Source organism: Eschrichtius robustus, chromosome 10, assembly GCF_028021215.1.
Source record: "Eschrichtius robustus isolate mEscRob2 chromosome 10, mEscRob2.pri, whole genome shotgun sequence".
Classification (NCBI taxonomy): domain Eukaryota; kingdom Metazoa; phylum Chordata; class Mammalia; order Artiodactyla; family Eschrichtiidae; genus Eschrichtius; species Eschrichtius robustus.
In genome coordinates this window covers 1,423,535-1,446,158 of record NC_090833.1, presented here as the reverse complement: position 1 = coordinate 1,446,158, position 22,624 = coordinate 1,423,535, and the positions used below count along the sequence as shown (strand labels likewise).

Here is a 22,624-nt window from a genome sequence, read left to right as displayed (position 1 = left end):
CATGCCCAGGAACACCGCACACGCTCAGTAAAGGCTGGCCAGTAGTAACGATAGTCACCAGCACAAGCAGGGCTCACACAGGGCGAGGGGGAAGGCGATGTTATAGCTGATCATTTGCCCTGAGCCAGAGGAAATTAATTTGTTTTTAAACTGGTGAGACTCGGTGGGGATAGGGGAGGGGACTCAAGGAAGACAGTCAGGTTGGCAGGACAAGGGGTCCCGGAGAGCGTGGAAACAAACAGCCACCCCATCCCAAACACAAACCAGCTTCCTTTAATAAATGCTGTCACATAATAAACATCATTCATCAAGGTTTCACTTCATAATCCCAAGTTACGCTCACCAAATGCCAATAGCAGCCCCACCTTCATAACAAACCCACCCACAAGGGCCCTGGCAGAGGCAGCGCCGGCCTTGAGCTCACACACACACGTGTAAGCTCACACGCTTACACAGCCTGCACCTCCGGGGGAGGGAGAGCCAGCCCAGGGAAGGGTGTGTCCCGCAGGGCTGTTCCAGGGGCGTGGCTTACAGGGGGTGTGGTCGTGGCCTCGGGGGGTACTTCCTGAGGCGCGGCCTCTGGGGGCGTGGCCTCGGGCGTGGCTCTGTACCGCCCTTCCCCTTGCGGGAGCTCCATCTTCACGCCTATGGCTGAAGTCCCTCCTGGTCTGGGCTGGGGAGGGTGCTGTGTCTAGGGGGCAGGGTGTGATAGGTGGGTGGTCTCTGCTGTAAGGCACCCTCGTTTGCCCCTCCCTGAGACCACGCCCTCCGCCCCAGGCCCCTGGTGACACCGGAAGGTAAGAGTGAGGTCTCAGGAGTCCCAGACCTGGGTTTAAATCCCAGCTCCTCCTGCCTAGCCACCGGCCTTGGGCAAGTGACAACTTCCCCGTGCCTCAGTTTCGCCATCTGTAAGCACCTCCCCACAAGGCCACGAGGATGCAAAAGCGAAGCCGTCGCCCTCACCACAGGAGCTGCCCAGAAAGGTCAGGATTCTGCTGACCAGGACTGAGTCCGGACTGCCCACCTGCCACATGTGACCTATGAGTGGGGCCTGGGGGGTTGGGCTCCCCAGAGAGGGTCCTGCGTCCTGGTCCCTAAAGCTGCTGCACTGCACAAAAATGGCCTCACTCCCTTGGTCGGGGCCCTAGGCAGGGACCACACCACGTAGGGAGGGGGCCACCTGCTGGCCAGGCCCCTCTCAGCACCCCCATCCCCAGGCCCCTCCATCACTGGCTTCCCCATTAGCCTGCCAGAGGGGTCCAGGTCAATAAATGGGTCCTGATGGGCACATTTTTTTCTTCCACAGAGCAGTTTAATGGCAATTAATTTTTTTACGAGAGGATTTTTAATCTGTGGAAATGGATGAAGTCCCCGAGTGCCCTGTCAAAGTTCCAGGGCCAACCTAATCTATGATAAAAAATGCAAAGTGAGGCGCTATAATCTGAAATTAAATATCGGGCTTCATTTTCCTGCGGCCCGGATGGATGAATATTTTATAACTATTGTGATTTAATTTTTTGTTAACTACAGCAAATTTCTAATTCATCCAATTCCCAAGTCCTGTGGCTCTGACCTCTGAACCCAAACTCATCTCTCCTTAGCCCAGCTGTGACTTCGTCACTGACAGAAACTAATGGTCATCTCCATCAGGGTGACACGGTTACGGTGATGAATGCGGCCCATGGCACGCCCTATTGACCCAGTGTCAGGCAGAAGGCAGGTCATCTTTCAAAGGAGCCATTAAAATAAAACAAACCAAAATGCCGAGGAACGGTGTGGGGGGGGGGGGGGCGGGGAACGTGATGCAGAAAATTGTTATATTCTGTGCTTTTTCAGTGGCCTTCCGGAACCTTCTCCATGTCTCCCAGCATCCCTCACTCTGGTTCCAGTGGAGGTTTTCCCGACATGTCCCCACCTCACTCAGGGCCCACCTCCAGCCAGAGAAGGAGGACAGGTACTCCTCCTGCTGGAACCGTCGGCCTGCCCAAGGGCAGAGGAGGTGGTGTCTGAGGGCGTGGGCAGACCACACATGGCCCACTCCTGTCCAGGACTGTGATCTCATACCCTGGGGAAACTGAGGCACAGAGATGCTCAGAAACAGCTTGACCCCCAGTGCTGCTGACTCCGAGACCAGGGGCCCCACAGAGCCGACCTCAGCCTCCCAGGGCTTTCTCCAACCAGGGGGCTCTGGCTGGTGTCTCCGAAGCCCGTGGTACAGTGGTCCCAGAGCCCAGGCCCCGAGGGTGGGCCTGGAGAAGGTGCCCCGGCGTGGGCCCAGGTACACACAGCTGGGCTCTCTCAGGTAGGGGGCACAGGCCTGGAGCTGTCAGGGCCCAACCCCGGCTCGCCTGTGTGGTCCTGGGCAGGCTGTCGAACCTCTCTGAGCCTCAGTTTCCTCATCTACAAAATGGGAGTGAGCCCACCTGCCTTCGAGGAGAGCTGTGAGGGTCACGTGAGCTACCGTCGCTTGAGTGCATGGCACACTTGGACAGAGTCCGGCACTGAGCGAAGCCACTCCTCCCCGGCCCAGAACATGCTGAAGGAAGGCCCCGGAGGAAGGCCGCCCCCTCTGTTCCCCACACACCCACATCCAGCGCATGCACCCCACGAGCGCCACGAACCTACCAGGCTGGGCAGCTGGGTGTTTGCTGGACACCAACACCCGACCCAGCCCTCAGGAAAAGACAACTGAATTAGGAATTCCTCTGCGAGCCTGGCCCAGCACCACCAAGACCCCTGAACAGACCTCTCCTGGGTCACAGACGGCCGACACGTCTCCAAGGGAAGCGGACGTCGCCCAGCCTTTCCCACCACTGGGCACCCCAGGGGAAACAGGCAACCCGGCCTCGCTGCCTGGAGTCTGTGGACAGACAGACCACAGCCATGCTTCCCGCCACCGACGGCAGCAAAACGGCCCCAGCTCAGCCAGCGACACCGAGTCACGAGAAAGCAAGCACATCTGTCCACCACCAGCTCACATGCCCCCCACTTCACACCCGCTTTTCCGAGGTGGAGCCAGCGCTGCACCAGCCGTCCTGGCTCCAGGAACAAGCCATGTGCCCACCTCCTGAGCCTGGATCGTAACCTCCTGTCCCCACGCCCTTCCTGGCCCCGAATGGGCCAACCCTACCTGTGTCTTTGGCAGCTCTCCTAGGGGCGGGCAGCTTGGGGGTCTTCTCTCTTTTGCAAGAACTACTTTTCATCCTTTTGGTTTTTTCCCGTGGAGCTTCAGAGAGAGGAGACAGACGGAAGGAAGGGAGAGAAGGTTGAGTTGCAATGCAACACACGGGATCAGCCTGCTCGCGGGGCCCCTGACTGTCCCCTCATGGCCCTCTGCATGGGACCCCCCCGGGCAGTCCCCCGTGGGCTGGGCTCACCTCACCCACCCTCGCAGCCTCGACTGGACACACGTCCCGAGAGCCCCCGAGCACAGCCGTAGCCTCCCATCTCCGTCCCCTGCACCCAGCTCGGGGCCGGCCCACGGCACTCATGTTTGTTGAATGAATAAATGACTGAACAGGCCCACAGACGAAGCCATGGCGGGGCAGCCGGCCAGATGGGAGGTGGGCTCCTCAGGGAGAGGAGGAGTGAGCGTTAGACCCGGAGGGGCCTTCACACAGTGGGATCCACCCCCGCTGGACAGGCGGGGACAGGAGATCCAAGTCCCACAGAAGGCACAGAGGCCGACTGGAGTGGACTGGCTGCCCGAGGGCCAGTGTGGGCGCCCGGCCCTGCTCTGTTTGGCCTCGTTCGTCTTTGTCCACCGCTGGGTGGACGCTGCGTCTCAGAAGCACCAAAAAGCCAACCAGCCAGTGACCGTGTGAGAGCTGGGCCCGGCCCACCGCGTCCCCAGGGGCCTGGGGAGCACGGGGAAAGTCTCTCCCGAGGGACTCTCCAGGCCTCCACGGTGCAGCTGGGTCCCGGCCTCGGCCCGTCCCTCCGTCCTCAGCACCCAACCCCACTGGCAGGAGGGGCCTCAAGACCCAGGCCCACACGAAAGCACAAACCCTATAGGATTTCGTTCATATGAAGTCCTAGAGGAGTCGAACCCAAAGAAACAAAGAAACTTTGTACTGAAACACGGTTAAAATGGTAAACTTTACGTTATGTGTATTTTACCACAATAAAAAAAAAAAAAAGCCAGGCCCTGCCCCATACCCTGCTTCCAGAGGGTTCCAGGGGGGAGCTGGTGACTGATGACACTGGGCACTGAGGCCCCTGAGTGACCAGTGGCCAGGTCCTGAGTTTGGCTGATGGGCCCCTGCATGTGGGGACAAGCAGAATGACCTGCTGGACGAGCTGAGGTCATCTGGGCCCCCTGTCCCCGAGGAGAGAGACAGGGGTGTTCCGCGTGAGTCACAGCTGGAATGGGGATGGGCGGGTGCCCCGCTCCCGGGGGAGCTGCCGCTGCCCAGTCAGGCCAGAGCTGGGCTCAGGGAGAGGGTTCTGTCCCTTGGCTGCACTCGGGCCACCGGCCCCTCGCACCCCACCTAGGGCTGTGCTTGGCTTGCACATCTGGCTGGGACAGACCGGAAACGAGTCTGTAGCTGCCACCCAGAGGGCCCCGACTCAAGTGTCGACCAGCCTTTGTTCCACCCTGGTCACCACGGCACCGCTGGAATAGGCAACGGTCTCCCTCATTCTCCCCCAACAGCCCCATGCAAAACCCTGGCTGGAGACCCCGAAAGCCTCAGGCCTCCAGGACAGCCTGACCCCTGCTCCGGAGCCCTCTCCCCCGCTCCCTGGGGTCTCCAGAATCCTGCTGGACTGTAGAGACACCTGCTCCACCCAGTGCCCACCCTGCACACACAGCGAGCCCGCCAACGCCCAAACCCTCCACGGCCCCCCTGCCTATAAAACCCTCCAAGCGCCCCGCTGCCGGGGACGCCAAGGTTCCTTAATGCTGCTGCCCTCCCCCCCCGGGAGTGGCTCCGGCCCACCTCTCCATCCTCACCCCTCCTGTCTGTCGAGTGAATGAGTCAGCCAAAGTCTAGGGGTTCCCTGGGCCCCGGGACCCTTCCTACCCCGTCTGGAAGTCTGTCAACCCACTGCCGACCCTTCAGCGTCTCCTGGGCAGGCCAAGGCCATCTGGGGGACAGGCAGGCAGTGCCTCCTGCCTGCAAGATGGAACAGCGAGCCCAGGAGCTGATGGGGCCTGAAGGACCTCAGGCCCGGCATGTGACCATGCAGGGAAGACCTCACGTATTCTGTGCAGGAGAGCTCAGCAACGAGACGCCCCTGCCCAGCCCCACTGCCCTTTGAGCCCCAGCCTGCCCTGCAGGGCCTGCTTGGATTCCTTCCCTGATGGTTAGAAATCGGGCTCCAGAGAATGGTGGGCTGGCTTCAAATCCCTGCTTGGCCCCTTCATGGCTGGGGTCCTCTCTGACCCTCAGTGTCCTCCTCTGTGAGTGGGAAGCTAATAGAGACAATCGCAGAGGGTGAGAGAGAAGCTGCCTGGAGAGTGCTGGCTCCAGAACCGTGCCACCCACACCTGGGCCTGAGTGTCCAGTGGGGGCAGTGGTGGGGGGATGCCAGGATGGCTGGCCACAGAGCCACTCACCTGAGGCCTGCCGCTGGGAGACCCTGGAGGCCTCACGCCCCTGGCCAGGTGTTGCCTTGTCTTCGACTCCACTTTCAGCCCCACTCAGGATGCCTGAGCCTGGAGCAGAGTGACAAGAAGGAGAATTGTGAGGACAGAGTCCGTGAAGAAATGTCCAGGGAAAGGTCCCCGTTTGGCAGCCGCTCAAAAGCCTTTAAACATGGCCTTGATGCCCAAGCCTGAGGACACAGTCCCCCCAGGGACCAGTCCCTTCCACGCCTCCCGCATGCCCTCCAGCCCCCCTGCACCTGCCCTTCCATCCACCATCCCTCTGGCTTCCACCCACCCATCTCCATCTCCTGGATGAGTCGATGCTTCCTTCTGCTTAAACCCAGCTCAGATGCACCCCCATCCCCGGGAGGACTCTACCTCCTCTTGGCTTCCCAGGCTCCGAGACCCTCTCAGGGCCACGGGGCATGCTGCACCGGCCTCCCCAGTTGGCCACCAGCCCAGGCGGGGCCACCCACGTGCCCAGCACAGCCCGGCCTGCAGCAGCCCAACCTCAGCCCTCTCCCCCCGCCCCCTGCCTGTCCCTCGCCAGGGAAAGCTGCCACTGACCTGGGTAGGCCAGGGCTGCAGCGGGGTTTGTCGGCTTTCGGGCCTTCCTCCGGGGGGCTGGCGTGGGGGCTTTGTAGAGATATGAGGCGCTGGCGGGTGCCGAGGTGCCCAGGGAGGTGCGGCTCGCCTGCCACCGTGCCTGGGCCCGGATCTTGTCCCTCAGCTGCTCCAGCCGGGGAGTGCTCTCCCTGGGTTGCTGCGGGGGCCCCAGCACCTGGGGGGTCCTCTCCTTGCAGGTCCCGTGGGGAGGTGTGCATGACTCATGGCCCCCCGAGGAGCCGGAGAGGCGGCCCGATGACACCGAGCTGTCCCCATCCTTGGCCTCCTCATCTGTCAACCACACCAGCAGGCTACAGGCCTTCCCCCGGGGGCCGGGCTCCTTGGGGTAGTCAGACCAGGCCACGTGGGGAGATCCCCGCTGGGCGCCTGCCTGCTGGGAGAGCTCAGGCCACCTCACAGCAGCCATGACTTCATCCTCGGCTGCAGGCAGATGGAGCTTGTCTTCCCTTGGGAGAGAGAGGCAGACACAGCCTGTCAGGTGCGGAGACGTGGTGGTGCTGAGCAAAACATCTCACATGAACCCCCACTGTCTCCAGCGCCCTCTCACTCCCCATTTTCCTGTCTCAGACTGAGAAAGGTGGGAGGTGACAATAAAAAGTACCCCCCCATTGGTGGCAGTGCTGCGACGTTCTCTCTCGGATCCCGACCACACCCCTCTGAGGTGGGCACTACATCAGCCTCATGTACAGGCTCTGGGGAAGGCACACAGCAGAGGCAATCCGGCCCAGGTCCTCGCTCCTCACACCAACTTGGCTGCGCTCCAGGAAGGCGTGGCCACCTCCCCAGCAGTGCCTCGGCCCTTGTGTGCTGACACATGCACCCAAGTCGGCACAGACACTGCCTGGACTTGGCACTGGCCTTCCCAGCGGCTGGCCTCCCTGGGGTGCCAAGGGAGAGAGGGCACTGCCTCTATCTATCTTTGGGGCGGGGCTGGACCATCTCCCCCGGGCAGGTGGGCGGCATCCCCATGACCAAGTGTGACACGGCAGCACGGCCGGGAGCAAGGGTGGAGCCAGTGAACCCCCATCACCACCTGCCCTGGGGTCAGAGGGTGCTCTCACAGGGCAGCCCCGTGGTCTACAGCCCGGCATCCATCCTCACTCAAGGCAAGCTGGCTCCTGCCCAGCTCCGGATGCCGGTCTGTCCTGGTCCCCTGGCCCATGATGGAAACCCTCAGGACGGTTATGGAAACTGGGTGGGCACAGTGGGCTGCAGGGCCCTGGGCTGGCAGAAGCCTGGGGCCTTCCCAACAGCGCTGCCTCTCAGCAGGGGGTGAGAATTCCGGAAGGCCCTGTGACAGCATAATAACCCCGTGTCACTCAGTGACAGAGAGCCAGGGCCTTCAGTCCCCTGCTGGGGCTCCAGGCAGCCCCCCTACTCCAGTCCTCCCAGGGCGCCGGGGCCAATGGCTGCCGTGCGTGGTGAGTGAGCTGCCCAGGGCTGGGGGTCAGGCTAGGCCTGGGCTGGAGTAGGGACGACGTGAGGGCCTGGGGGCGGGGATGAGCAGGGGCAGGGGTGGGCTCAGCCCCAGGCTGGTGTCCGGCTCAAGGTTCAGTTCCGGGTGGGGTCAGCCTGGGAGTCCGGGTGCGGGAGAGAGGAGCCAGCCCGGGCCACGTCCCCAGCAGATGGACGAGGGGCTGAGCGCTCCGGCCCTGACGCTTCGGCTTGTGGGGACTGGTCGGGGGAAGTGGGCGGCGGCTTCCCGCTCTCCCTGGCACGTGCTCAGTGCACCCCTTCGACCACAGAGATAGAGGCTGGAGAGGCCTGAGCGCCAGGAGAGCATGCCAACCTGTCCAGCTCCAGTGGGCTTCCTATCACCTGCTCGACCGCCCCGGCAGGGCAGTGCGGTGAGGGGGACGCGGCCACTGCCATCTGCTGGCCCTGGGCTCAGCATGGTCCCCCGAGGAGGAGAGCTGGTTCCTCCTCCCGCTCCGCCCTAGCTGGCAGGGTAAACTTGGGCGAACAGGGGCCTCACCCCACCCTGCCTCTGGGTCTTGTGAGCCTCTGGTGAGTTCACTCCCACAGGAGGGCCCTGCGGAGTGGCCCTCAGGGAGGGGCTGAGTTGGTTAGGAACACTCATTCATTTTAGGAATTGCCCTAAAGGCACTCCTTCCAGAGAGGCGGCGGCGGCGGCGGCGGCGGCGGCGGCGGCGGCGGCGGGGGTGGGGGGGCCCAGAGAAAGGCGGGTCTGCAGCAAAGGACCCCCTAATTCCAGGAGGGCATGGAGAATGGAGAGCCATCCTCGAGGTTCCTTCTAAAGGACCCGTCCTGGGGAACCGGGGACACCTGGAGACGCTGTCGTCTGGGCAGCGCGCAGGGCGGGGCTCTGGTCACTGCGACACAGCCCCACGTTTAGCGGCCAGCAGGAGGGGGAGTCGCCCCGGACAGACCCTGCCTGGAATGTGAGGTGCCCCCTCCACCCCCGCGCAGCCTCCCCTGTAGTTGGGGCCGGGGTGAGGCGGGCACAGAGCCAGCAGGACCCCAGATCCAGCCTCCGGCTCCAGGGCCCTCAACCACACCTGGTGGCCCAGACGGACGCCGTACCTCTGCGGCCAGGTCCCCCTGCCCGCAGCACCGCGACCGCCATCCGGCCCTGCCCCGTCCTCCTGGCCTGGAGCCCCGCCCTGCCTGGGCTCGCCCGCTCCACTGGGCACCTGGCCCGGCGAGGCTGAAACGGAGCAGGTCCCACCCGTGTGTTTCTTTAGGACGTTTGCAAGCGGCTGGTCTCCCAGGGAGCTGACCTGGGGCCGCGCGGGAAGGCGGCCCCTGCCCGGAGAGCTGCAGGCTGCAGCGTGCGCCTGTGCTGTGCTGTGCCGCGCACACGGCCCCCTTCCGCTCCCCTCGGGGGTGGGGCGACATCATAAGGAACGACCAGGGCGTCCCCCACACGGCCCCCAGAGCCTGGATAGGGGAGGGGGCGCCCAGAGACAGCTCCGCCTCCTCCGTTCACAAAGAGCCCCCGACCCCGGGGCAGAATCCCTCTGCGGCCTTGGCCAGAGTGAGAGCCCACGCCCATCACCCCACGAAAGGACCCCGCCTGCGCTGCGGCCGCAGGGTCACGCTCCGAAGCAGAGGCCTGGCCCCTTTACTGAAGGCCTTCCTCCCCGCCACACCCTCAGGCCCCCCCATCAGTTGGGGTCCTGGGGGGTGTCCTCCCACGGTCCTCTGGGCTCTCCAGCCCTCCTCCCCTGAGGGCAGAGGGAAAGGGGCATTCTTAGCAGAAGCAGCCGGAGTCTAGATGCAGGAAGTTTCTCCTGATGGCTGGGCCTGGTGGCCCTCTGTTCCCTTTAGCAGGGCCTCAGCTGCCCCCAGGGGTCAAGGACACCTCCTCCTCCAGGAAGAAGCCACGTCATAAACATGACAGGGCCGCCAGCTTAAACCCTCTACTGGCGATAAAAGCAAAATCATGAAAACAAGTGCGTGGCGAACTTGGAAACAAACCCAACGGCCTCCCTGCCCAGGACCCCAGCTCCTGTCGCCCCTGCCCGGCTGCAGCGGCCGCTGGGCTTGGCTCTGGGCTGCAGCTGGGTGGCCGCGAGTGGCAGTGTCAGCTCCCGCCTGGGTCGCCTTCCGCGAGGCTCCGAGAAGGCTGCTGGGTGGGGGCCACGGCCAGGGGCGAGGAGCAGCCCCATGCAGGCCCGCCCACCTGGCAGCATCGCAGCTGAGCCCAGAGCCGCAGGCCCGTGAGGACCGAGGACCCCGCCAGCGGGTGTGGCACATGCAGCGCCCCGGCCTGATGCCCTCCCTGGCTTGTGCCGGCCTGATGCCGCTCTCTGAGATAGTCCCCTCAGCTCCCTGTGAGTGGGGCCCCGTCCCTCTGCCCCCCACGGGGTGGGGACCGCTGGGGGATGGGGGTGGCCTGTGTGCAGATGCCTTTGGCTTCGGGAGCCCCCAGCACGGTCGGGGCAGGGGGAGGCGTGGGGATCCCATCTCAGCTGTCCCGCCCACGGTCCTGCGGGAGGAGTCCAGCTCCGCTCCTCGGGTTCAGCCCCAGCCTCGTGTCCTGGGCCCGGCAGGGTCGGAAGCCGGGGGGCGGGGGTCTTCACAGCCGGCCACACCCCCAGGGCCGGGAGACACAGCACCCGTGGGTCCCCGGGGCCACGCCAAGCTCGGCCAGGTCTGAGAGGGGTCACAAGGGACGGGCTTCTCGGCTGGGAGGGGCTGCATGAAGAGCAAACCGAGCGGCCTGTGCCCCCCTGCCCGGCACGTGGTGGACGCAGAGGTAGAGCCGCGACTCCAGACATGCCAGGTGCTTGCCGGTGACCTCGGGCAGGTCGTTCAGTTTGCTCATCAGGAAAGTGGGCGCAACAGTAGCCCCCACTTGGCAGGGTTCTCGAGAGGGTCAGGAGACACCTGGTACTCAGTGCCCCCTGGGTTGGGCACAGACTGAGAAATGAGAGCCGGGCACCTCTGTTCCCACCCGGCCCAGCCCAGGCCCCCATGACACACCTGCACCGTGAGGCCAGAGAGTGGTGACCCACCAGGGCAGCCGTTTCTGTCCCTCGCTGCCACCTGGCCTGGGGCCTGGCATGCCATCCACCGCAGCCGCTGCACTGTGAGAAGTGGCCGGGCTGGCTGGTGGGTCGGGTGGGGACGCAGGTGGGGAGGGACTCCCGCCTCCTGGACGCGGCCCTCGCTCTGCTCTAATCAGCCACACTGTTTACTCTCCCCACCGTGTCCCTAGGACAGCCAGCCCCGAGCAGGCTTGAGCAGGCTGGGGACAGTTGGACCACCCTGCTCACAGCCTCCGGGGCCCCAGGGTCAGAAACCACAGAGGAGGCGGCAGCGACAACAGCTGGCACAGGCCTGGACGTTGGCATGGCACCTGCCAGACGCAGCCCTGGGGAAGCAGCGGCCCCACAGGGGACACACCCACGCCAGCCCCGGCCACACCGAGAGTCTCCAGCGGAGCAGACCTCGCCCAGAAGCCACAAGGCAGCCGGGGCCCAAGGGGCACAGGGGCTGAGAGGCCAGAGGAAGCCGTCCCAAGGCTGACCCAGGCTCCGGGCACATCGGGGAAGTGACGTGCAGATGGCAAGGGCACGTGGGCACTTGCGCCCTGCTGCTCAGAGGCACACGCTTGCCCTTTGATACCTGCCGTGCACACACACACACACACAGAGACACACACACACACTACGCACACTAGACACACAGACAAATAACACACTACACACACATAGATACACCACACACACAGACACACACAAACAACACACCACACAGACACACAGACACACAGCACACACACACACACAGGCCCAGTACGTCCCCCAGGTGACCTGGCCCTGTCACCTTGCCCACTGTCACACAACGCGGAGCCGAGACCCACCCTCGGCCCTGGCCCCCCAAATTAGGAGCACCCGGCAGCCCTGGGAAAGGAGCCTGGGGACATGACACACCAGCACGGCTTTGCCCCCAGGAGGTCCCAAGTCCTCAGAGGGGGCCCTCAGGCAGGAAGACCCCTCCCAAGGGGGGCAGGGCAGAGGAGGGTGACTGCTCTGGGCTCAGCCAAGCCCGCAGGAAGTGCCTGGGGAGGCCGGGCAGGGCTCAGGCAGGGACCCCAGAGGACTCACCCGCTGCAGGGCTCCAGGCCTCCCCGTCCGTGGGAGGGTGCGGGGCGGCAGCCATGGCTCAAAGGCCAGCGGCAAGCAGAGCGCCAGGACCCGGGCACCCAGGCCTCCAGGTCCGGGGAGGTCAGGCGGGGAGAGGCCCGCCCCGACGTTGCCAAAGAAACCCCCGGCGTCCCTCTGACAGTGCGGGCTCCTCCTCCAGGCTGCTGGGAGCCTGCAGGACCCGTGCCAGGCGCCAGGGGCCTCACCTGCACCAACGCCCCACCCGAGCGGAGGTACGCACATGGGGCACCCTCTCTACGGCACGAAGAACTGCCCAGAGCCCCGCTTTCGCCCTCCTCCCCAGAACGCGCACCCCGCACCGGGGCTCTGGGGGCTGGGAGCAGGGGGCCTGGAGGTGGACGAGTGCCATCCCTTCTGACACAGGACGTGAGGCGTGTGTCACTGGGACAGCTCACACCTCCAGAGCAGCCCTCCAGGCGTGGAGACCGGGTGGGCGGTGTGCGTGGGTCGGGGTGGGGGACGTGTGTGCAGGCACAGAGCGCCGCGCGGTCCAGTTCCACCAAACTCACAAACCGCAAAGCGCCTCGCGTCCTCGGGGTCGGCATGGCAGCCTCGGCCGAGCAACGGGAGGTGGCGCTTTCCTGTGGCCCTTACACTGGTTTTCCAACTAAGGCTGCTGGTGAGTGTGGGGAAGAGCGTGCTGTTCCCCCCCGCCCCCTGTCACCCCCCATCCAGCTCCAACCACAGGCCTGCGGGGGAGGGGGGCAGGGCGGGTGCCCAGGGGTCCTGGGGGCTGCCCCATAAACATCCGGTCGTCCCAGCCGCCAACTTAGCTGGCTATGGGGCCACACCAGCAGGTGGCGCCCTGTCCCCATCATGGAGGGGGAGCCAGCCCCCTACGGGGGTGCCAGGGGACTGTCCCACAGGCCTTTCCTGCTCCTGCCGCCACCCCACCCCCATAGTTACGTCCCTCCCCCAAAAAACTCTAGAAAAACAGTTTTTTGCAAAGAAACTCCTCTTGGTGTTCAGGAAGTTTGGATTTAGGGACGGAGACAGAGCAGCCTGGCCTCTTAAATACTCAGGGGTATGTCTGCCCCCCGGAGGTGGTATGGGGGTGCAGCAGGCCCTCAGTCCCTGGGGAATTGCTGGATGCTGTCCCGGGAGAGCCAGGCACCTGGAAAGGTCACCTCGGACTGGAGCTGGACCCTCCATGAAAGACCACACTGGAGGTGGCTGGGACCCTGGGCCAGAGGGTCCACAGGGCGCCGACCCCTGCGGTCGGCAGGTGTGGTGCTGGAGTGCTGCACCCCTGCCTGGGCCTGCCTCGGCCGCCATGAGCCAGGAGGCATCTGGCACCTGAAGATGGATGGGCTCAGGTGTGTACACAGGTTGGCTTTGTCCATCGATGCCGGAGAGGTGGGGAGACTCCACCTGGCCTGAGGGTGGGGCACGGTGGCTGGAGCCTACAAAGAGCCCCAAGTCGACCAACAAAGACCCCAACACTTCCAGGGGGCGGCAGCAGTGCATCCGCTGTCCAGACTCAGCCCCCAGGCGTTTGGCACCCCCCGGCGGGTCCCGCTGTCTGGTCGCTGCCCTGAGCGGCCTGTGCAGAACACCCCCCGCTGGAATTCTGAGATGTGGACTTCAGATCCAAAAAGCACCGCGACTGAAAACACGTTAATTTTTTTCTTTGTTAAAAGGAAATGCGTCAATGCAAACACTGAGACAACTTTCCTGGCCGCCGGGCCACCTCTTCAGCCCACGGGTTCCAGGTCTGCAAACTGGCTCAGGGCCGAAACCCACGCCAGGGACTGTGGCATTTCTATCGGGGCGGTCACCCTCCGCCTCTCGGTCATCCGTCCTTAATTTACTCTGACAAACGTAAGCGGCCTTCCCCAGAGGCACCTGGGGTAGCTGCACTGGGACAGGGAATGGCAGACATGGTACAGACATCAGGACGCAGGGCCAGGGTTGACACTGAGGCCCAGGGAACCCCGTCAGACAGGCAGTGAACAGAGCTCCGCCCGAGGTCCAGCTTAGAGCGGGTCCGCCGGGTCACAGAGCCCCTGGTGGTCCCCTCCGCAGTCTACGGATGTAGAATTCACAGACCCCACGTGGGATCCGTGGTCTGCGGGGTAAGAGCTATTGTTGTGATCATGGCGGGAAGGTTAAGGGTATGAAGCGTCTCCCCTCCACGGCCCAGAGAGCAAAGCAAAAGCAGCATCAGCTCCAGGGTAGGGGGACGGGGAGACGGGTGCCCTCCCGGAGGATCCAAAGGATGCGGGGGGGGCTGGTCCCCAGCATACCTCCATTTCATTCTCCAGCCCAGTCCCTGCTGAAAGGGAGTAGGTCGTGGAGCCCGACCGCAGCCTCCAGGGCAGGGTGACGTGGCCCCAGGGACACGAGGCCCCGCGGTGTGCTGCAGCCTCCCTCCCCTTCAGAGACAGACCGCGTTCTCCACGTGGGATGCACACGGCACCGACTGCAGGGCTGTCTGGGGCTGTGTCTGACCCCCTGCCCTGAGCCACAGGCATCACAAGGACCCAGCTCATCAGGGGCGCCATGCCACTGGGCTGGCCGGACAAGACGCGGGGTGACACGTGCTCTCCAGAGGGCGGCCTCCAGCGGCAGCAGATAGAACAGCCAGGACTCGGAAAGATTGCAAGAGCTGCCGCACCGTGAACATTCTAGAGGTCCAGGGGAGGCGGGTGTCCCCGGGCGTGCCCTCCAAGCAAAGGCCAGGTGGTTGCACCTTGCACCTCCTGCCGGGAACAGGGAAGCACCATGCCTGGCAAGCCTCTCGGGTTCTGGAGGCAGCGCAGCCCACGCCTAGGGATGTGCTCTGGCCATTTCCCCGGTGACGCAGAAGGCCGCCAGCGTGGAGGGCTACCCAGAGCGGGAAAGGGCCCCCAGCAGGCAGGCTGGCATTGCCCGCATCTGTGATGGGCAAGGCTTTTGGGGTCGGGGGCGAGCCCAGAGGGAGGGAGAGTCATGGCCCAGGCCCCGGGCTCTGCGTGGAGGCCACACCATCGGAGGAAGAGTTTCACCCTGTTGTGGCCTGAATATGTGTGTCCTTCCCAGATCCATATGTCGAGCCCTAAGGCCCCGTGTGGCTGTATTTGGAATAAGGAAGTAATTATGGTTAAATGAGGTCATGGGGAAGGGGGGCTGATCCGATAGGATTGGTGTCCTAATAAGAGGAAACACAAGAGAGCTTACACTCTGTCTCCTGGCCCCCATGTGCACGCACAGAGGAAAGGCCGCGTGAGGACACAGCAAGAAGGTGGCCACCTGCAAGCCCAGAATTCCTCACCGGGAACCAAATCTGCTGGTGCCTTGATCTTGGATGTCCAGCCTCCAGGCCTGTGAGAAATAAATGTCTGTTGTTTAAGCCGTCCAGTCTGTGGTGTTTTGTTACCCGGCTTGAGCTGACTAAGAGACATGCCTACTGGGCCCTGAGACAGATGCCCGGCCAGGCTCCAGACATGACATGGCAGGGAATGCCCACCACAAGCTGGGCCCAGTCGGGCCACCCGGTCACTAAGGGGCTTTTTGATGGTTCACAGTGGCTCCTTGCCCTAATTCTGAGCTTTGATCAGCCTTGCAGGGACCCTGGGGCCTGGGGCCCCGTATCTGGGGAGGGATGCCCCAGCACCCCCCCTGCTTCCTTCCTGTTGCTTCCCCGCTCAGCTACCTGGGGCCAGACACATCTATTTTGGGAAATGTCCATGCTCCCGTCCTGGGAGATTCGCGGTCTGAAGGAGGGAAGGCAGTGCCAACCACAGGGAGGGGCAGGAGGGTCAGGTACTCTTCCGACTGGGGGCTCCCTAGGGCCTCACGTGCTTTGCTCCATTAAGGCTGCCGTCCCTGTACACGTCAACCATCGCCCCTGGATTAATTAGGACCACAGACACAGAGGCCCCACACCCAGGGAAACCTGAAAACCATGCACGGCCTCAGGGTTCAGTGTCCCCAGGGTCCTTCCCTCTCCCCAAGGGACTGACCAGATGACTCGGAAATTAGGGAAAGGACCCACTGTCCTTGTCCCAGGGCAACTGTGAAGGATCAACCCATGAAAATGGTCCTACCACCCTGCCCTTTTTGACCCCGGGCTGAGGCCACACAGGCCTGGGAGAGGAGGCTGCTGGCAGAGCAGAAGGGCCAGGAGAGGGCGCAGAGGAGGATGCGGGGTTTCCATGGCAACCTTCAGCTGCCTAGGCTGGGAACCACTGGGCAAAGCGGCTCAGGGAGGAGACCCCCGTGGGTGTGTGGGCCAGGCTGGCAGGAGTGTGGTCCCACTCTCCTGCTCTCCCTTCACTTCATCGCTGCTGGACAGACAGATGGACATTGCTCAGGGACCCCACTGAGGCAGGCAGCTCCTCCAGCTGCACGCCTGCTTTGTGCCTCACGCCTCCCGGGCGGCAAGTCCAGACGTGGGCCAGCGGGGAAGGGCAAGGGGTGCATAACCCCTCCTGAGAACACCTGTGGTAGGGCTTCCAGGGCCCGGGGTGCCTTGAACAGCTGGCAGCCTCCCGCTCTGCCCAGAGTCCCATGTCCCCAGGCCTTCCCAACACTGCTTCCCGGTGCCGGGCACCCCTGAGCTCGGCACCCTGCCTTCTGCTTTCCCTGCCCTCCCCTCCTCCCCGGGAAGTGGCTGCACCTCCCCTGAGTGCCCTCCGTCCCCCCTCGACACGGCTCTGCACTCCTGCAGCTCCAGCCTGACTTGGGGGCGGCACGTCCCCCCTCCAGGCCTGCCTGGGGGTGACGGTGTCTGAGGGCAGGGGAGGGTTGGGGGCTGGGGCCTCGCCTCCTCCACACCTGGCGGGGGGCAGGGTGTTCAGGCAGGTGTGGGGGGCTCCCGCAGGGGCGAGTGGGTGTCCCGGGGACCAGGTGTGCTCCAGGCCCTGTGGCCACACCCCCGGTGTGGCAGGTGGCACACAGGTGATGAGCATCCAGTGCTCAGGGGCCAAGGCCAGGGGCAAGGAGAGCGAGGGGAGGGGTGCTGCAGGGCCCAGGGCTCAGGGACCTTCCTCAAGTTCCAGCTGTTCTTCCAGGTTCCCAGCCAGCAGGCCTGCTCCTGTCCCCCAGCCTGGTGGCCCCAGAGGCACCTGGGCTCCCTCTGGCCTTGCTGTCAAATGGAGCACCTGTCCCAGAGGGGCAGGCAAACTCCCGGCCCATCGGTCCCACACACGAGTCTCATGTCTGCTGTGCTCCAGGGCCACGCCAAGGGCTTCGCAGGCAACACCTTATTCACCGGGCTCCCATATGAGAGAGAACAGAGAGGCCCGGAGAAGGGCTGGGGCCCCAGTTCGTGAGTAGCCCTGCTGTGTCCCAAGCCCCACACTTGCCCTACGCTCTAGATGAGCGGGGGTGGGGGGGAGTCTAAACGCAGAGAGGATTTGTCATCAGTCAGTGAGCATCTGTGCGTCAGCCCCATGCCAGGAGCTTCCGCGATCCCAGCTGGTCCTTGCCCACCTGCAGCACACAGGTGCTCTGCCCAGCCTTTTGCCCACCAGTAAGGACCTGGTACATAGCAGTGACACGTCTATAAGGTGAATGTCACACAGCCTCCGCCCCCAGTTGTGTCTGTGATGTCCAGGTAATGCTCACAGTATAATGTTAATGGGGAGGGACTTGCCTAGTGGTCCAGTGGTCAAGACTCTGTGCTTCCACTGCGGGGCGGCACGGCTTTGATCCCCGGTCAGGGGAACTAAGATCCTGCATCCTGTGCAGCTGCGGCCAAAAAAATTTTTTTTAACGTTCATTGGGAGCAGAAGACTACAAAACTACCTGCGCTACATGATCCAAGTTACGTAGCAACCTTGTCAGTGCATACTGAGAACTGGGTGTAGTGCGGTGAATGGCGGTCCCAAAAGAGACATCCACCTACAATGGTAAATGTGACCTCATTTGGGAAAAAAGGGTGATTGCAAACGAAATTAAATTAAGGCTCTTGAGATGAGATCGTCCCCAGTTAGGGTGGGTCCTAAATCCAAGGCAAGTCCTTTCAGGAGGAGAGAAAACATAGACCGAGAGGAGAGACACAGGGACAAGAGGGGAGACCTCGTGAAGATAGAGGCAGAGATTGGAGTGATTTGGCCACAAGCCACGGGACACCTGGAGCCCCAGAAGTTGGAAGAGGCAGGAAGGACTCCTGCTGGACCCTCTCCAGACAGAGCGGGACCCCACCAGCACCTAGATTCTTCTGGCTTCCGGAGCTGAGAGAGAACGAATTTCTGTCATTTTAAGCCACCCAGTTGTGGTCATTTGTTACAGCAGCCCTAGGAGACTAATACGGAGGCCCTCGCCCCGTCAGGCAGCATTTAACCAGCACTTACTTTGCCTTCTGTCACAGTTCCAATGGGTCCAGCCTCCCAGCGAGCCTGGGAGGTAAGTATCAGAGAGACAGAACTTGCCTGGGTTGAAATGTGAGCCCAGGCATCTGGCTCTTCAGCACAGCATGGCCTGGCTTCTCTCCCCAGAGGCTCTGGGTCCATGACCCATCATCACACTCCTGGAATGGGGAGCTGCCAGTGGGCAGAGAACCCCCAAAAGGGAGAAACCCACTGCATTTTCTGTTTGCCTGGGGGGCTTCCTAGCATTTATTTGGATCAGCAGATTCGCCTTCCTAATTCTGTTTGGTTTAGGCTGTTGTTAAAAGGTTCCCTCTCCCACCCCACACCCAAGGCCTGGGGGGCTTGGAGCCATCCCAGGAACCCGGAGCCCAAATACACTCTTCTCTCTCTGTCTCTCTCCTTCTCTCTCTGTCTCTGTCTCTCTCCTCCTCTCTCTGTTTCTGTCTGTCTCTGCCTCTCTCTGTCTCTGTCTGTCTCTCCCTCTCTCTGTCTTTGTCTGTCTCTCCCTCTCTCTGTCTTTGTCTGTCTCTCCCTCTCTCTGTCTCTGTCTGTCTCTCCCTCTCTCCAGCACTCACAGGCCTGGGGGCACAGACGGGCAGGGGCAGGGGTTTCCGTCACACAAGCCAAGGACGAGCCCTGCCATGGACAAGTGAGCGCGTGTCTGCTTCATGAGCACCTGCTTCCTCCCCACAGGCCCTGGGGGCATAAACTGGGTGATAAAGCTAACAGCTGCCAGCCAGAGCCCCAGGAATGCCGCATGGCCAGGTGTCATTCGAAGACACGGTGGCGTACAGCCTCATGCACACCTCTAGCCATTTCCTGGATGTGTGTCGTCTCCCAGCGAGGTGCTCAGGACCCCGTGGGCGGACAGACAGTTTCCTTCCGGGCTTCCTGCAACACCTGCTGTCCACCCTGCAGCCCCCACTCTCCAGGGACTTTGAGGCCCCAAGGGGCTGTGGGTGATGTCTTAGGGGCCTTGGGGCAATGGGGGGCACATACCCTAAAACTGTGCAGAAGAATGAGCTCTTTCTCCGGGTAACGAGATTTTTAGAAACGGTGGTAAAAATGAGTGCTCTTTTTACTTAAGCATGTATGTGTGCGTGTGTGTGTGCATGCACCTGTGTGTTTGGGTCTCTCCTCTCTCCGTCCACCTCTTTCCTCAGGTCCAGGTCAGGCACCTCGGCCAGTGGCACCTGGTGGTGATCCCAGCCCCACTGGGCCCTGCAGGAGCAGCCTTGTGTGGAGAGGGGTCCCCGGGAGGTGTGGGTAGGAGGAGGCGGGGTCCGGGAGGCCGTTGTCTGGGAGCTGTCACGGCCACCGGGACATCCCCATCTTCCCCCGGCCCTGGCAGATGCCTGGGTGGGTCTCAGAGGTAGAACGTCCTGTCAAAGCCCGGGTGCTGGTTCTTAGTTCCCGGGATGGCTCCGGGTAGCCCGCTCACCTTCCCCCAGTCTGGTCCTCATCTGGGGTCCGTGTCAGCCTTGAGTGACCACCTCTCTGCAGGGGCCCAGGCCTCTCCACTCCCAAGGGCTCAGCCACAACCCTGCAACGGTCCACTGTCATCTCTCACCGGCCTCTCCAGGGGACAGAAGCAGGAAGGGGCCAGTTAGGAAATCAGGGCTTGACCTCAGCTCCCCCGAGGCCCAGCCCGGCCACCAGGGCCATCACGGCCCTGGCTGTTCGTCAACGGGAAGGGCGTGCTGATGAGGCAGGATGCCAGGGAGGGTGAGTGATGGCGGGCAGGCACGCGGCAGGTGCCCCCAGGTGGAGGTGGCACTGTTGACGGCTGCCAGGAGCAGGGCCCTGGGTGTGCTGACACTAAACCCTCGGCACTCTGAGTGCGGTGGGCTGGCTCACGAGAGATGGTGCCTCTTGGGACCAGGTCCGGCATCACTGCCTGCACCCGCCCGTCGCAGCCCCTCCCTGCTCCCTGTTGACCGGGGCTAGAAGGAGGATCCAGGTGGGAAACTGCTTTTCTCCCCTCCGATGCTCCTTTGGCAATGAGGACGGTTAGGCTGTGTTCACAGCCTCCTGAGGAAACGCTCTGCCTGGGCTGGTGCACCGAGCGTCACGGGGGAATTTACACGACAGAACGCACGGAGCCCAGGTGTGTGCGGGCAGCAGGTCTCTGCACCTGGCAGGCTGCGGGGAGGGGTGAGCAGCCGAGTGAATGGCGGGGCGAGACGGGTCCAGCGCCAGCAGGGGCAGGTGGTGATGGAGGGTTGGTGCCCCCAGGAGCTCCTGCTCCCCAAGACCTGTCACCTGGCAGCCCCCCGCTCTCCGTGGAGCCGAGCCACACCTGGTCTCAAAACTGGGTGGCCACGTGGGCAATGCATGTTGGGCCTGGTGCCTGCCCACATTCCACCCTCCTTTGTGGGTCCTCTCGATGGCAGACAATCGGGTCTCTGGATGGGAGAAGACACACCTCTGTGCCGTGTGGCGAGGACCGCCTGCAGGGGTCCAGTGGGGCCAGGAGCCCTGGCACGGGCAGCTGGCATTCCCTGAGCTCTCACTGTGTGCCAGGCACAGTGACCATCACGGTCCAGACCCCACGATCCTTCCCAACCCCGGCAGGATGGGGCTGCTGAACCCTATTTACAGGTGGCAGAACCGAGGCTCAGACAGGGAGAGCAACTTGTACCAGGCACACAGCGGGGTGGGGGTGGGGATGGCCTAACTCAGAGCCGGAGCCCTTGGCCAGCTCACTGCCCAGCACCCCCAAGAGGGTTCTAGCTCCCCCGGGAAGCTCTGATAGAAAGTTGAGACCCTTCCAGCCCCGGGACCTGAGCTCCCCAGTATCTCCGCTCGCAGGAAGGAAGAAAGAAGATGCCTTCCCTGCAGGACCACTCTGGGGCCAGGAATCGCTCCCTCACTCCACCATTCACGTCACATCACTATGAGGGTGGCCTTCCTGGTATGAGGCACCGGGCCACAGACCCAGGGGACCCGCAGGGGGCTCACAGCAGCGGCCTCCTGGGGACACTGAGCTTAGGCCTGGAACGGGCAGGGCCCACAGCAGCCCCTGCCCTGACACTGAGGCCCGCTCAGGGGTTCCCCAAGGACGCAGGCCTGGGGCTGCCGTAAACGAGGGTGGTGCCCCTACCCGCCGCACCACCCACCCTGCAGGGGCCAGACGACGGCCGCGGCCAAGGCCGAGAGCAAGGCCTTGCCCAGCTCCTGTGGTCATGGGGGGAGGGTGACCTGGCCAAGCCGCCGCCGCTGCGCTCTGGGCACAGATGGTTCCATCCCCGCTGCCTCTTCCGCAGGAAAAACAAACCAGCTCGGGACCAACAGTCCTTTTTTACCTCGTGTTTATTTTCACGGCCTTTGCCTCTGCCTGAAGCCAGCGTCCTGGGGGCTGCGCTCTGCCGAGGGTCTGGCTGGGGTGGCCACGGCATTTTCCTGACCTTAGGGCAGCTCTCCAGATAGGCGCCAGGGTGCTCCCGGGGAAAGTAGCCCATTTCCTGCCCCCAGACTTGTCCCTGTCCCACTCGGTCACAGCAACTTTTCCAGGATTTGGAGTCTTCTGGCTGCATGGTGGCGGGGGGAGGGGGGTTGAGGTTGAGAAGGGCAGCAGGACAGAACCAGTGAGACCCTAGGGCAGTCAGAGCCGAGGGGGTGGAGATGAGGCCACGTCACCGGTCAGGGCCACCAGGGCTCCCGGGAATTCGCAGGGGAGGAGGTGGCCTGGCATTGGGATACTCAACTCGGGTGGGTGGGCACGGCCCGGCTGCTCTACCTGCATCCTTCCAAGTTTTCAGCCATCCCCATTTCACAGACAGCTGAGAAGGCCAAGGTTGGTAGGCGGGACCCTGCAACCCAAGGTCTCAGAAGTGAGAAACGGGGAGGGGGAGGGGGGCGTGCTCTCAGGATCCCTGGCTTCCGGGGCCAGGCCACACACACGCCTAGGTAAATGCTTCTCCATCCTCCCACACGGGCGAATTCACACGGGGGACAGACTCGCTAAAGCAGCTAGAGGGGCATCCCCGGGGCCTGCACCCCACTGCCAGTTTGGAGAGGGGCTGAGGCACGCTGGGGCCGGACTGCAGGAGAGGCAGAGGACCACCAAGGGGGGGAGAGGTCACTTGCCAAACAAAGGCGGGAGGCCAGGCCTCCAACGGGGGGAAGAAACGGGGGTGGCGAGGCCAGCAGGGCTGCACCGCCATGCAAACGGCCTCGCAAGCCCCAGAAGCCCCCAGAAGCGATGCCGCGCCAGGCCCCGCCCCTGCACTCACCCTGGGGGGCTGGGGGGCGCACCCTCCTGAGCCCTTCGCCAGCCGAACGCTCGAAGGCTCCGCCCCTTCCCCCGCCGCGGGCCGCTCCCCCGACCCCGGCTTTCTCCCCTCCCCCCACCGCGCGGACGGGGGGAGGGACCGGCGGCTCGGCCCGCGCCCCCTCCCCCTCGGGCGGCGGTGACATCACGGCCACGGCGGGAGGGGCGGCGCCGCGCACATCACTTCCTCGGCGCCTCCCGC

At 63.4% G+C, this 22,624-nt stretch overlaps 1 protein-coding gene across 1 annotated transcript in view; it reads right to left on the bottom strand.

Annotated features, from left to right (window-relative positions):
- Window positions 1-8,111, bottom strand: part of CCDC187 (coiled-coil domain containing 187) — a 40,443-nt gene extending 32,332 nt beyond the window's left edge. The window contains exons 1-7 of the mRNA XM_068553211.1: window positions 7,875-8,111; window positions 7,596-7,704; window positions 6,819-6,909; window positions 6,158-6,663; window positions 5,561-5,659; window positions 3,131-3,226; window positions 738-749 (exon numbers count right to left, since the gene is read on the bottom strand). Of these exons, the coding sequence (XP_068409312.1) occupies window positions 738-749; window positions 3,131-3,226; window positions 5,561-5,659; window positions 6,158-6,663; window positions 6,819-6,909; window positions 7,596-7,704; window positions 7,875-8,111 (1,150 nt within the window). The remainder of the gene's footprint in view (window positions 1-737; window positions 750-3,130; window positions 3,227-5,560; window positions 5,660-6,157; window positions 6,664-6,818; window positions 6,910-7,595; window positions 7,705-7,874) is intronic.
- Between the last annotated feature and the right edge of the window lie 14,513 nt (window positions 8,112-22,624).